Below are 11,968 nucleotides of genomic sequence, written 5' to 3' on the forward strand. Positions count from 1 at the left end.
ATTGTAAAATTACAAACAGTACAAAAAAATTAGCCCAAGAAATATCGAGAAATCGATATTCGAGAATCGAAGTTTGTGGTCGTAGGTCGTAGTTCGATAAACGATATACATATGTATGTACGTAAAAATGACATAACCTTAAACTCGATCGCTTCGCAATGGCGGGAACTCTCGTCCGTGGGCGATAATTTATAGAGGACGGACGTCATGGCGGATCCGTGATAAATCGAGAATACGCGTCGACGGGCACGTTGTCGACCATCATCAAGATGATGGCCGACCTGGATTATGCGCGACAGTATCTTAGTCTACAGATCAACGAGGCGGTCTGCTGGTGGTGGTATTACATCAGAGAGATCTCGTGGCAGATGCTGATCGCCGTGTTAGCGTATCTCTGTGTCTGCGTCTTCCTCTATGCAGTCCTGAAGAGAGTGGGCCACGCCGCTTGGCAACTACCAGGTCCACCTTGCAGGCTTCTCCTCGTCACCGCTCATCCAGACGACGAGGTGATGTTCTTCGGACCGTTGGTCTACTGGGTAGCACGTTCCAAGGCCAGCGAGATCTACCTGTTGTGCTTATCCATGGGTACATGTCATTGGCGGCCTATATCGTCTAGGATCGCGACCAACGATTCTGACAGGAATAATCTGACTAAATGTCAAGCAAATGTCTATTGATGTTTACCAGTGTGCTTGCAGGTGGTGACAAAAGAAGGATAGACGAGCTGTACGAATGTACAAAGGTATTGGGCATCCCAGAGGCTAATGTAACGATTATTATGTGAGTGTTTCACAAAATATCACAAACATTCACATTTACAAATTATTCATTACATATTATATATCTCTCCAAAAGAATATCATAAGATTTTTAGTCTACTTGCATATTTAATGCTAAATATTTGTTTAATTTTCTCAAACTTAAATAATTTTATTTAACACTAAATATGCACAGTGAAAATATGATAAAATAGATTTATCTATCTTGTGAATAATAGTCCAATAAACAAATGTGCAGGAGTAGCGAGTTACCAGATGATCAGAGTGTACAATGGCCAGTAGATACAGTTGCAGAAAGTATCTTACAATATATAGAAATATACAAAATCAATGCTGTTGTAACATTTGATAAATATGGAGTCAGCCGACATAAGAATCATATCTCTTTGTACTTTGCAATCGCCACACTGTGTATAGAGAAAAAAGTACCTCCTTGTCAGTAATTTGTTCAATTTGCTCAATTAACATGCCAAATAATATACCAAACTAATAAATCTGATTTTGTATTCCAGATTGTAAACTATATGTGTTAGAGTCTGTTAATATAATCAGGAAGTACGTTCAACTCTTAGATTTACCTATAAGTCTACTTTCAGCCTCATATTGGTATCTGGTGACATACGAACAAAAACGAATAATCAAAGTAAGTTTGAGTATTCTAATTTGTTGAAAAATTAACTTTTTATCTTTATATAATTTGTTTGTAACATTTTTTTTATAGAGTGCTATGGCTGCACACAAGTCCCAGTATGTTTGGTTTCGAAAGTTGTACATGATCTTTTCAAGATACACATTTATCAATACTCTCCAAGAAGTCAGTGCCCTTGATCTGGAGTTGGATCTCCAGTTTGATGAGGATTGAGCATTATTCAAAAAAGCAAGAATTGTACAAAATATATAATTAATAATCACTGTACATACTTTGTCTACCAATTACAAAATTGTAAATTATATATGATGAAATGAAAAGTTACATACCAAAGCTATGTATGACAATTTTAAAATCTATCCAACATACTTTATAAGCATGAAATATTTTTTTATTAATTGTTAATAAGAATATTGGTACAATGGTAGTTAATTCTGAACAAGAAAGCGGCACGTAATACTTTTTCGGTATAACATAAATCAACTTTTTCTTTTGAAAAAAAAAAAAAAAAAAAAAAAAAAAAAAAAAAAATTGCTATTCTATGTGCCGTTTTATCCTTACTTATTTTTTTGTACATATCTTTTCGTAGTTTCAAACGCAAAATTGTCATTTGATATGTACAATTTCATTTATCAGTGTATAATAAAATAATCTTACCATAGATAAAAAAATCGTAGCTTTAATTCAATTTGTAGAACACAAGGTTTCTTATCAGATAATTGTATAAATTTTACGAAAATTAACTATTTGAATTGAATGAAAAATTTGAGCAATATATAACGAGTTAAACTCACGATTGTACATATTTTTAGTTGTCTCAACAATAGTTATAAATATGTCATAAATTTTTTTAGTCAAAATTCTTTTCTCTTTGGCACAAATAATGTACATAAGAGAATTTAACTTTCTTTTCTTTTTCTAACATTCAATAGTTGACATTTCTTCAAAATTTGGAAAAAATATATTACTCTTTTTCACAACAATTCGATATTGTTATAGATATTATATATGCAAAGAAATAGAGATATTCTCTATGAATATAGATATTCTTTTATGTGCAATGTTACATTTTTTGTAACATTTAATTTCCATGAAAAGCTACTTAATACATATAAACGTACGAACTCTTTTTGATTCCACAATGTAAATATATCTCAACAAGCATGTTGGAAAAATATTTAATAAAAATTTAATCATATTTAAAGCAATCGCAATATATACAGTCATTGTTATTTTATAATTTTCAATTGAAAAAGATTCTTTTAATAACTCCTATTTATATGTATTTCTAAGAAAGTTATCTTCCTTATTTTTATTTTATCAGTTTGAATTTTTCCAGCATGCTTTTTTATATCCGGAATGTAACGAAAATATATATTTAGTTGCCTACTGTAAAGTGTGTATATATATATATATATATATATATATATATATATATTATATATAAAAAGAAATCTCCTTCGTAAAAAAATCTCAGTAATAAAGACAAAACACGCGGTATAAACAGTCCGAGAATGACTAACCCTAATACCGAAAGATTAGACCAGTAATGATTTGAAAACGTGAATACTTTTCCGTAAGAATGATATCATATTTACCGTACGATGAGTATGTCGAACATAACACTTGATTATCGAATAAAAAATGTCTAAAGTTTCTGCCATGATTTTAAGAATTTTCTATCTAATACTCAATCGATACATTCGACAAACATTTTGTCGTATGAATGTAAAATCAGCCTAATACTTCACCATACTATTAGACAAATTACACTCAGCCCACTTGTAGCATACATCAAAATGAAATATAATATAATCGAAAAAAAATAATTTCTATGCGCTGTGCTAATTATATGAGTCTCAAGCACGCACAGGCGTGCAGATTTCAAATATTTTTTCTTATGTTTACGAATTATATCGTCGTAAAACGTATAATTTATATCCTAGATCGAAATTCGGCGAATAATCCCGATTTGAATAGAATAATTCACGCTAAACATGAAAATATTACGTACTATAAATCGGTACGTATTCTAATAAACATCTTTTCTTTATATAAAACGAAGTAAATGTTTATATACGATAGTCGCAGATAAAATGGACGGCATAGAGTTGGTTCCCGCAAGATCCTCGGATCAGTAAACTACCTTAACGGCGACTGACACACCGCAATGAGCAGAATACCGAATTTAGGTACATAGAGAAGAAGAAGTGATACCTGGAAGAGATTTCCAATCGGACGAAAGAGTTCTCTTTACAAAGGATTCATGACGAAGATCTCGCGGGCCGTATCCTAGAACCTGTCTTTGCCACGATGAGAACCCAGGGTACCCATTCCTGTTTGAGAGGAATCCGGATCGATCGCGTCTTGCAGATATTGCAGTTCCTGCAATTCCTGGAACTTTTCGTGATCTCGAATGTGCGCATAATTAGCGGATAAACACATCAGATAGTGTATTAGGCTGAGGATAACCAGCATGGACGCTGCAGTCGCTAAGATGAACATCACCTCAGCCTTTTCCACAAAGTCCTTGCAGAATAGTTTGACTTCCTGAGGTCCGCACACTTGCATGTCTTGCACCCGTGTGTTGTTTGGAAATAGGAAACCTAAAATTGCATGAAATTGTTTGATACATATTAATTCTGTCAGATAATATATCTAATATAAATACATTAATAAATATCTAAATAAATATTTGATATAGATACATTTGAATTAGAACAATTCAAATTAATTTTACAGTTTTTAAATAAGAGAAAAGAAATACATAAGATCTAGTTCCAATCCTTTATTTATATATTGACCTGAATAAAAAAACTTACTGAATTGAGTGAAATTAATACACTCATCGAGAGATTGAACACGTGGATTGCTGCATAGACCCCAGAATATAGTGAATATCAATGTGATGATAATAAGGAATGCAAATATCAAAAGCCAAGCTATTTGCAAGATATAAATGATAGTCATAAACTGAAAAAATAAAAATGTTTATATTAAGATAATAATCGGAAAAACTTTTAGCTGTCAAAGATTTTTATATTTTAGATACATACAACTGCACAGGAGATACGTCCACCTACTCTGGATCTCCAAGCTCGGTAAACTTTGTGTCTTGTAGCACCAGTTGCGAGACAACCAACGCACAAAATCATAAATCCTAAAGCTGCCATACAAGCTCCGATTGATGCAAACACCAACTGCACTGCTTCCAACCATCCGAGGTGTAGATGAAACACCTAAATCAATTTCGTGCTCAAGATATATATCTTTGAAACATTTCTAAAACATTTCTATAGATGTTATTATAAGCTAACGTGATTTACCTGATCCATCATAAGAGCACCCAATGTCGCACCTCTATACATGGTACCACAGAAGATTCCAACTCCTAGGCAACACATTATAGTTGCTATGAGAGTTGCGTATGGCACTCTAGCCATACAATCATTGCACATGTTCCCTAAACAAAGAAATTTTATTTCCTATATTTATTATTTTTACAAAGACTTATCTATATGTATAATTAAAGTAAATTATAATAAAACTGTCTAAAAATACACAATTATAATACTATAACCTTATATGTAAATTATACACACATCTAGATGTATAAATTACTGTTGAGATAACATTATTACAAAAATACATCATAATGAAAAATAGCACAACTTTTATTGTGTCTATATTTCCTACAGCAAAATATGATAGTATTTATGTTATCTTGACATTTGAATGGTATTTTCAGACACTTACTACATGTTCGTTCGCTCGAGTTAATACCGTGAATATTACGTTCAGAAAATCTATCTATACTTGTATTACTCGCAAATCGACTACGCAAAGGCAAACTCTCTCTGGTCTGATGTAATTCACGTAATCTCCCCATTTTAATATTGTTATACGAATCACAATACACGACTGAATACAGATAAATAAAGAACGCGCGGCGAAACGTTCGGCCAATGACTAAGTCGACTATAATGATGACTAATCATCACTTATCTACAAGCTCATAACACAAAGATAACACGCGAGAAATACATGTAAGTATACATATGTATATATGTTAGTTCATTCATAAACTTTAACGTAAACGCTTCATTATCATACTAATGTCTTGGACGAAAATAATTGTGACGTTTATTATTGTTGATGTTTATAATTATTTTATCACCGACAGCTACTCTGTTCATTCTCAATATAAAATCTGATAAATTCTCCTTAAATCAATTAAAATCTAATAATCTAAATTTATACCATATCAAATATTATATTAACAATTTGTTTAGCTGTTGTTAATGAGATTAATTAACCTCAATTAGCCTCAATAATGTTTACGATCGTATGGAACTGTTGTCAGTATGACACATGACACTCACATGACTACACATTCGCTATTCGAATTCCACAATTGGGTAGTTTGTAATGGGAAAACGAGTAAAAAGAGCACGCCAAATTTTCGTCAAATTGTCACGACTTACCCATATTGACAGTTCGCGTCTAATTCACTCTGGTTAAGGTTAGGAACGCTCAAACGAAGGATGGGCAGCGCCCGTTTATGGAATCTGTGAGATTATAGTTTCTCGTTAATTACCACGATAATTACGCGTCCCTCAGTGATAGCGAAGGACATCACGATCTTAATCGTCGATTATAAAACAAAAAAAAAAAATAAATAAGTAAAACAAGACTGACAGATCAATAAATTAAATTAAAAGAATAATTAAAAGATAAATTCGATAAAACTTCAATTTCTTTTTTGGAAAATTATATATACGACTTTAAATTCGTTTGTTTACTGTCTGTCAGAAATACTCCGATATAGCACTCTGACGTAATCAACCACCTGTGAGCACAGCTTTCGGCTCCACGCTCCACGGATCTCGCGCCCCAAGATCTTATCGCGCGCGCGCGCGCACGATAACGTTGGAATTTGGAATTTCGGGAAAATATTACGGGGAACAGTTGCAAACGACTTCCGTGGGGTATCGACCAGAAACGGCGTTCAATATGGCGTCGCGTTTGTGATGGTGGTCCAATCGTGTCCACCCGAGGAGAGAAAATGATGAATAGGATCGTTGGCCTCGCGAGGGATTGTAGATTGTAGGGCGCGCCGTAGTAGTAAACGATTATAAAAAAAAAAAGTTACTTTCAATGGAGTGGGGTTGACGGGAATGACAATGACCGACTGTGACCCCGATAGAAAGGTTATGATGAATCGCATCGTAAAACTTTCGATTCCGAGAAAATATACGATTTTATTCTTCATATATTTCTTTCTAAAATTTGATTTTTACGAGAATGATTTTTATGTAATAAGAATGTTTAAATTTCAAACATGTACAGAGAGATGAGAAAAATTATTAGAAACATATATGGGAAACACAGCTGATGAAAGATTAACAATAAATTTTATGGAAAATTGGAATTTTTATCTATTTTTTTTAACTTTATTATTTGATTTATTGCGAATTTGCTTTTAATTGCCATTCAGCGATATATAAAGCAAAATGAAAAAATAAAATAAAACAATTTAAAAATGTTTTTTTAAATAAAAGCAATAATAAATATACCTGTACAATGTTACTTTGAGTAGCAGTAGATATTGAATTTTTTGTTTTGTAGACTTTTCCTTTGTATATGTGGAAAAATTGTCAATTATTTAAGGCCCATTTATAAGAATTACTCTTAAATTTCTCTTAATAGTTAATTCTCTATTTACATGCTTCTCTTCTCCTCTATCTACAAAAATAAATAGTAATCTTTTAAAACATTTTCTTAGCTGAACTCTTTCTTTTTGTCTTATTGATTTTTTAAAATAGAAAACTGAATATTAAAATGTGTTTAAAAAATCTTTGTGTTACACAATGCTCAAATAAAGCTCAAATTAAAAGTGCATCATAAATATAAACAATTTTTTATTATTATTGTATATTTAAAAATATTCATTAATCTATATTTAGATTTGTAAGTTATTTATATAAATCTATATTGTATAATTATATGTATATTGTATAATCTATAATAAGCTTACAGTCCTTGAGAGTAATTTTTCAGTCGTATTATACAAAATATTCAGTTTTCAATTAGAGCTACCGAATGCACTTGGGCCTTGGTTCCACGAAATACTGGATAACCATTGGCAATTGACGAAGCTTCTCTTGAACCGATACTTCTAAATCTTGCTGATGATGCTTATTAAATTGTATAGTAATGCCATTGTTACTTTCATATGTAATGCTACCCTGCTGATTTTGCGGACTTACCTAATAAAATCATTATCGATTAAGTGACAACATATATATTACATCAAGCAATTGATAATATATAAACTATCGTAAAATAATAATGTCACTAAAATGAATTAAGTTGGATGTAATTATAAGATATCTAATGAACTATTAAGACAACTTACAGTTAAAGCGGATCCGTCTCTGTAGTCAACCCGGATGTCGCCAGACGATAATTTTGTAGCTAAACCGATTCCTGGTACTACTACTTTATTTGCATTATTATTAAAATTATGCGCAGAATTTACCTTGCGCGATCTAGACGTCATAGTCGAAACGACGGAGCAGCTACCATCGAATGACGGCACCTGAACAAGATTCAACATTACTTCAGTAGAATAAAGTAATTAATTACTGTACTAAAAAAAAAATTTAGAAATTTCTTGTTACTTACGACGGGAGAAACGTTTCTAGTAGTATGCGATATATTTTCTTTTCCCTGCAGATAGGGAACGTCACTTAGAACCGTGCTAGGCTTTCGTCCAATTATCACGGGAAAACAAGGATGCCCAGTGGCTGCCTCCAAGGATGTCAAAGTGGATTCCAATAGTAAGCAACGTTTATAGCACTCTGAGTAATGTTCATAATAGGTTTCAAGATGCGGCAAAAGTTCACCTTCAACAAATGTATCACCGTTTTGATCGGTGATCTTCACAACACCATTTACTCGGACAATCTGGAATATTTATAGAAGTAAAATGAAAACAGAAAAAATTAAATTATTGTAAATTACATAAATTATATTAATATCATTGTCTCTTTGAGTTTTATATTTTTTTATCATATATATACATACGTGATACATAGAAATGAATGTATGATAACTGTGTGTACCTTCACTCCATTATAAAAATGCACTTCACAGTCAGGCTGCGGACCATTCTCCATGAAGACACACTTTAAACGCTGGGTGTATAGCGTTAACTTTGGTGTTTTCGCTTTAACCAATGTCACGAAACGGAATGCGTATATATATTTTCGATGATAACATGCTGGTAAATTCTCGTAAGAATAAATACTATCGGCACCCCGACTGGGCAACGGTACCGGCTGTGAACCAACTTCTGTAGGCACACTCGGTTTGTAGAGAATGACTCGTAAACCGTCGCCTGATATTCTGCATACATCGTTGATCTTTTCCTAAAATATCAAACACACATATAACACTTCTTATATAGCTAATTTATATTTTTTATATAATAACTGTTCCTATACATATTATGATTTTTTATACTATTTTTTAAATTATACCTTGCCGTGTCTACGTTTGACAAACTCGATGCACACTTCTCCATTGTCTAGAATCGTAAGAATTGCGTTGTTCGTTCTGTGTCTAGTGGGTTGCAATCTGTTCGAATTCAAAGGAGGAACTTGTAACTTTGCGTTCTCCTCAGTTCTTTCCATATTATGATTTTCCACGCTCTTTTCTTTTCTCGGCTTATGCTTTTCTGTCATTTTCTGCCTCTCTAAATCGTCATACTCATTGCAATTGTTGTACTGTTCGTTTTGCGAGAACATCTTACTTCGAGATATTGGAATACCTATCAATACAGAGTCCTCTTTTGCATTGTAATTCCTATATCTTGCTCTATAATTTAACTGCATCTTTGCAATAGGTTCGGACAATGCCTCGCTTCTTAGACTGACCATAGGCATTATCGGTGTTGTGGACGTTCTTTCCTCCGAACGAGATCGCAATTTCGATCGACCAGACGAGGATAGTGTTCTACCTAGTCCGGAATCCATCATGCCATCAGTTAATAAATCTTTACTTCCCATGCCATTTCTTTCCTGCACAAAAGAAATGGCTATATTACTATTTTTTTGTAAACTTGATTCAATGGTATTTTTGAATTGTTAATATATTAAATCATATACTAGATATGATAACTACTATTTTGTAATGCAATATTACTTACATTATATAGCTTATTTTTTTCTATATTTGTTATAAATGGATGCTTGTGAATATCTCGTAGACGTATTCTGTCTTTTGGATTTTTTTTAAGTAATTTATCTATTAAATCTATTGCATTGTCTGATAAATAAGATGGCATCACGTAATCAGCCATTACTACTCGCGTTAAAGTACTCTTAACAGCATCGGTGTCGAACGGTGGTTTACCCACTAATAAGGTATACAACATACATCCTAAACTCCATACATCTGCTTCTGGTCCATGTGAAGATCTCGTAGCAATCTAGAAATTTTTATAACATTGCAATCTTATAACATAATTTTGCAATTTAACAATTCTAAAATAGTACATACTTCAGGAGAAATGTAGTTTGGCGTGCCACACATAGTCAAATGCTTTTCATCAGGTTTAGTTAATTGCGTAGCTAATCCAAAATCTGCTATTTTCTGCGAGCAAACAAAATCAAGTGAAGAAATAATTTTTTACTCCAAGAAATTAAAATATATATATATTTTTACATACCACTTGCATATCTCTGGTCAAAAGTAAATTAGACAGTGACATATCTCTGTGAAGTATTTGATGGGAGTGAAGATAAAGTAAACCTTGTACAACTTGTCTCATTATGCGAGCAGCTAAAATAGTAGAGATTTTATTATAATATAATTGAAGATTTATATAATATTATATCATCTCATGCATATATAAACTATATATTTGTCTACCATTTTCTTCAGGCAAAGCTTTAGTGCCCTGTGCTTTAAGAAAGCGTTGAAGTTCTCCATTGTGACATAATTCTAAAATTAGATACACATAGTTTATGTCTTCAAAACATGTGTACAACTCCAAGATAGCTGGATGTTTTAATCGAGAATGTATCTCTACTTCCTGTCTGACTCTACCCACCATCCCAGCAGCTTGCATCATTTTTTTGTCGATCTATAGAAACAAGAAAGCATAAAAATGCAATATAAATATATAATTTATATTGAAATAATGATACAAAAAAATTTAATAATAAATCTTGTCTCTATATAATTTATTGACTCAAGTAAATCAAAAAAGTGTCACCATAGAAATATTGATCTAATTTCATTTGTCCAATATTTAATGTTTTACCAAGATTGATATGTATTTCAAAACTGTTGCATCAGTTATATCAATTTGAAATCGATTGTTCAATATACAGACTCATAATCAGGTGTAATTGGAGCAGCATGTCATAATATCTCAAAAATATTCACATTTTATTTGTCCAATTATTAACATTTTGCCAAGATTGATAAATAACTTTATGTTCGATACACAGGCTCGCAGCCAGACATAACTGAAGCAACACGCGTTGTGATCTCAAAAATATTAGTCTAATTTCATTTGTTCAATATTTTTTGCCAGGGTTGATAAATAACTTGATATCTATGTATTTCAAAACTGTTACATCAATTACATAAATTTAAAACCAAATGCTCAATATGCAAATTTAATAACCAGAAGTATAATTCATCGATTTAAATAAATAACAAAAGTATTATGATCTCAAAAATATTAGTTTCTAATTTCTAATTTTACGCTCGGTACGCAGGCTCATAGCTAGACATAATATTGGAACAACACGTGGTTTTAGATTATATAAATAAGAAGAGCTTCTCGATTTTGAAAAAAGCTCGAGATAAATGAATCACCATTTTGATCGCGACTTCCATGCCGCTGCGGAGGCATTTCGCTCGGTAAACGCTCCCGTAACCGCCCTTGCCCAGTAAATTCAGCACCTCGTATTCCTGAAACAAGCACACATGGAGAGAGTGTTGGTTCACGCGTTGCTACGACGAGGTTGCGGCGACGGCGCAAACAGTGCAAATTCAAAAAACCAACCTCAATGTGTTCACCGAAGCCGGCCGACAGCGCGGGCATGACACGATGCCGTATCCCGCGCTCGACCGGACGTCGTCGATCATCGATCACCATTGATCCCGCGCGACGAGAACTCTTGCCTTACGCAAGATTACCCGGTGACAGCATATACGGACGAGATTTTTCTCGGAAAACCATAAATACAAACGACATGGCGTTGCCCGCCATATACAAACTTGACGCGTCTCGCGCATGCGTAGTGAGGTTAGCAACTAGCAACGGCGACAACAACACGGGGGGGCCATTGGGGCGGGAGGGTGAAAGGTGAGAGTGCGTTCAGAAAGCCTACTTGTATAGTAGCGTTTGACAGGTCGCATTCACAAGGGAACCTCGCTCCCCACATGTGTGCAAAGTTTTATCAAAATTATAATTTTCGGGTTTGCGAGGTTCCTTTGTTAATAGAATAACTGTTGAATT

General features: G+C 33.2%; 4 protein-coding genes across 8 annotated transcripts; 1 reads left to right on the top strand and 3 right to left on the bottom strand.

Annotated features, from left to right (window-relative positions):
- Nucleotides 1–269: 269 nt before the first annotated feature.
- Nucleotides 270–1,761, top strand: Pig-l (phosphatidylinositol glycan anchor biosynthesis class L). The gene is made up of 5 exons (XM_072889863.1): nt 270–585; nt 699–780; nt 1,018–1,214; nt 1,292–1,422; nt 1,501–1,761. Exons 1-5 carry the CDS (start codon nt 270–272, stop codon nt 1,639–1,641), a joined length of 867 nt encoding a protein of 288 aa, XP_072745964.1. The 3' UTR covers nt 1,642–1,761.
- Nucleotides 1,762–2,087: 326 nt separating this feature from the next.
- M6 (neuronal membrane glycoprotein M6) lies at nt 2,088–6,793 on the bottom strand. 5 transcript variants are annotated; one of them, XM_072889859.1, is made up of 6 exons: nt 6,278–6,793; nt 5,913–5,996; nt 4,755–4,891; nt 4,485–4,667; nt 4,251–4,401; nt 2,088–4,034 (listed from the first exon to the last, which is right to left on the bottom strand). In XM_072889859.1, the coding sequence occupies exons 2-6, from the start codon at nt 5,914–5,916 to the stop codon at nt 3,721–3,723; spliced, it is 789 nt and encodes a 262-aa protein (XP_072745960.1). In that variant the 5' UTR covers nt 5,917–5,996; nt 6,278–6,793; the 3' UTR covers nt 2,088–3,720. The 5 variants fall into 5 exon arrangements, with proteins under 5 accessions (XP_072745960.1, XP_072745961.1, XP_072745963.1 ...); XM_072889860.1 differs by having other exon boundaries at nt 5,913–6,070; XM_072889862.1 differs by lacking the exons at nt 5,913–5,996; nt 6,278–6,793 and adding an exon at nt 5,811–5,829.
- A 211-nt stretch (nt 6,794–7,004) lies between these two features.
- On the bottom strand, nt 7,005–8,062 carry LOC140664622 (serine/threonine-protein kinase PLK4-like). Its single transcript, XM_072889865.1, has 3 exons — nt 7,847–8,062; nt 7,466–7,697; nt 7,005–7,173 (listed from the first exon to the last, which is right to left on the bottom strand). The coding sequence occupies exons 1-2, from the start codon at nt 8,045–8,047 to the stop codon at nt 7,524–7,526; spliced, it is 375 nt and encodes a 124-aa protein (XP_072745966.1). The 5' UTR covers nt 8,048–8,062; the 3' UTR covers nt 7,005–7,173; nt 7,466–7,523.
- A 904-nt stretch (nt 8,063–8,966) lies between these two features.
- LOC140664547 (serine/threonine-protein kinase PLK4-like) lies at nt 8,967–11,745 on the bottom strand. The gene is made up of 7 exons (XM_072889721.1): nt 11,513–11,745; nt 11,323–11,418; nt 10,366–10,579; nt 10,163–10,275; nt 9,994–10,086; nt 9,641–9,922; nt 8,967–9,512 (listed from the first exon to the last, which is right to left on the bottom strand). The coding sequence occupies exons 1-7, from the start codon at nt 11,603–11,605 to the stop codon at nt 8,967–8,969; spliced, it is 1,437 nt and encodes a 478-aa protein (XP_072745822.1). The 5' UTR covers nt 11,606–11,745.
- Nucleotides 11,746–11,968: the final 223 nt, after the last annotated feature.

Source organism: Anoplolepis gracilipes, chromosome 4, assembly GCF_047496725.1.
Source record: "Anoplolepis gracilipes chromosome 4, ASM4749672v1, whole genome shotgun sequence".
NCBI lineage: Eukaryota > Metazoa > Arthropoda > Insecta > Hymenoptera > Formicidae > Anoplolepis > Anoplolepis gracilipes.

What these genes read in the sequence shown, in the direction of transcription:
- LOC140664622 (XM_072889865.1), bottom strand. Translation starts at nt 8,047, where the DNA reads ATGTTGAATCTTGTTCAGGTGCCGTCATTCGATGGTAGCTGCTCCGTC. An exon ending in GAGACGGATCCGCTTTAACT is followed by an intron (nt 7,698 to 7,846) that starts GTAAGTTGTCTT and finishes TGATTTTATTAG; the next exon opens with GTAAGTCCGCAAAATCAGCA.
- M6 (XM_072889858.1), bottom strand. Translation starts at nt 5,317, where the DNA reads ATGGGGAGATTACGTGAATTACATCAGACCAGAGAGAGTTTGCCTTTG. An exon ending in CTCGAGCGAACGAACATGTA is followed by an intron (nt 4,892 to 5,184) that starts GTAAGTGTCTGA and finishes TTCTTTGTTTAG; the next exon opens with GGAACATGTGCAATGATTGT. An exon ending in TATTAATTTCACTCAATTCA is followed by an intron (nt 4,035 to 4,250) that starts GTAAGTTTTTTT and finishes ATGCAATTTTAG; the next exon opens with GTTTCCTATTTCCAAACAAC.
- Pig-l (XM_072889863.1), top strand. Translation starts at nt 270, where the DNA reads ATGATGGCCGACCTGGATTATGCGCGACAGTATCTTAGTCTACAGATC. An exon ending in GCTAATGTAACGATTATTAT is followed by an intron (nt 781 to 1,017) that starts GTGAGTGTTTCA and finishes ACAAATGTGCAG; the next exon opens with GAGTAGCGAGTTACCAGATG. An exon ending in AACAAAAACGAATAATCAAA is followed by an intron (nt 1,423 to 1,500) that starts GTAAGTTTGAGT and finishes TTTTTTTTATAG; the next exon opens with AGTGCTATGGCTGCACACAA.
- LOC140664547 (XM_072889721.1), bottom strand. Translation starts at nt 11,605, where the DNA reads ATGGTGATCGATGATCGACGACGTCCGGTCGAGCGCGGGATACGGCAT. An exon ending in TGACCAGAGATATGCAAGTG is followed by an intron (nt 10,087 to 10,162) that starts GTATGTAAAAAT and finishes GTTTGCTCGCAG; the next exon opens with AAAATAGCAGATTTTGGATT. An exon ending in AAAAAAATAAGCTATATAAT is followed by an intron (nt 9,513 to 9,640) that starts GTAAGTAATATT and finishes TCTTTTGTGCAG; the next exon opens with GAAAGAAATGGCATGGGAAG.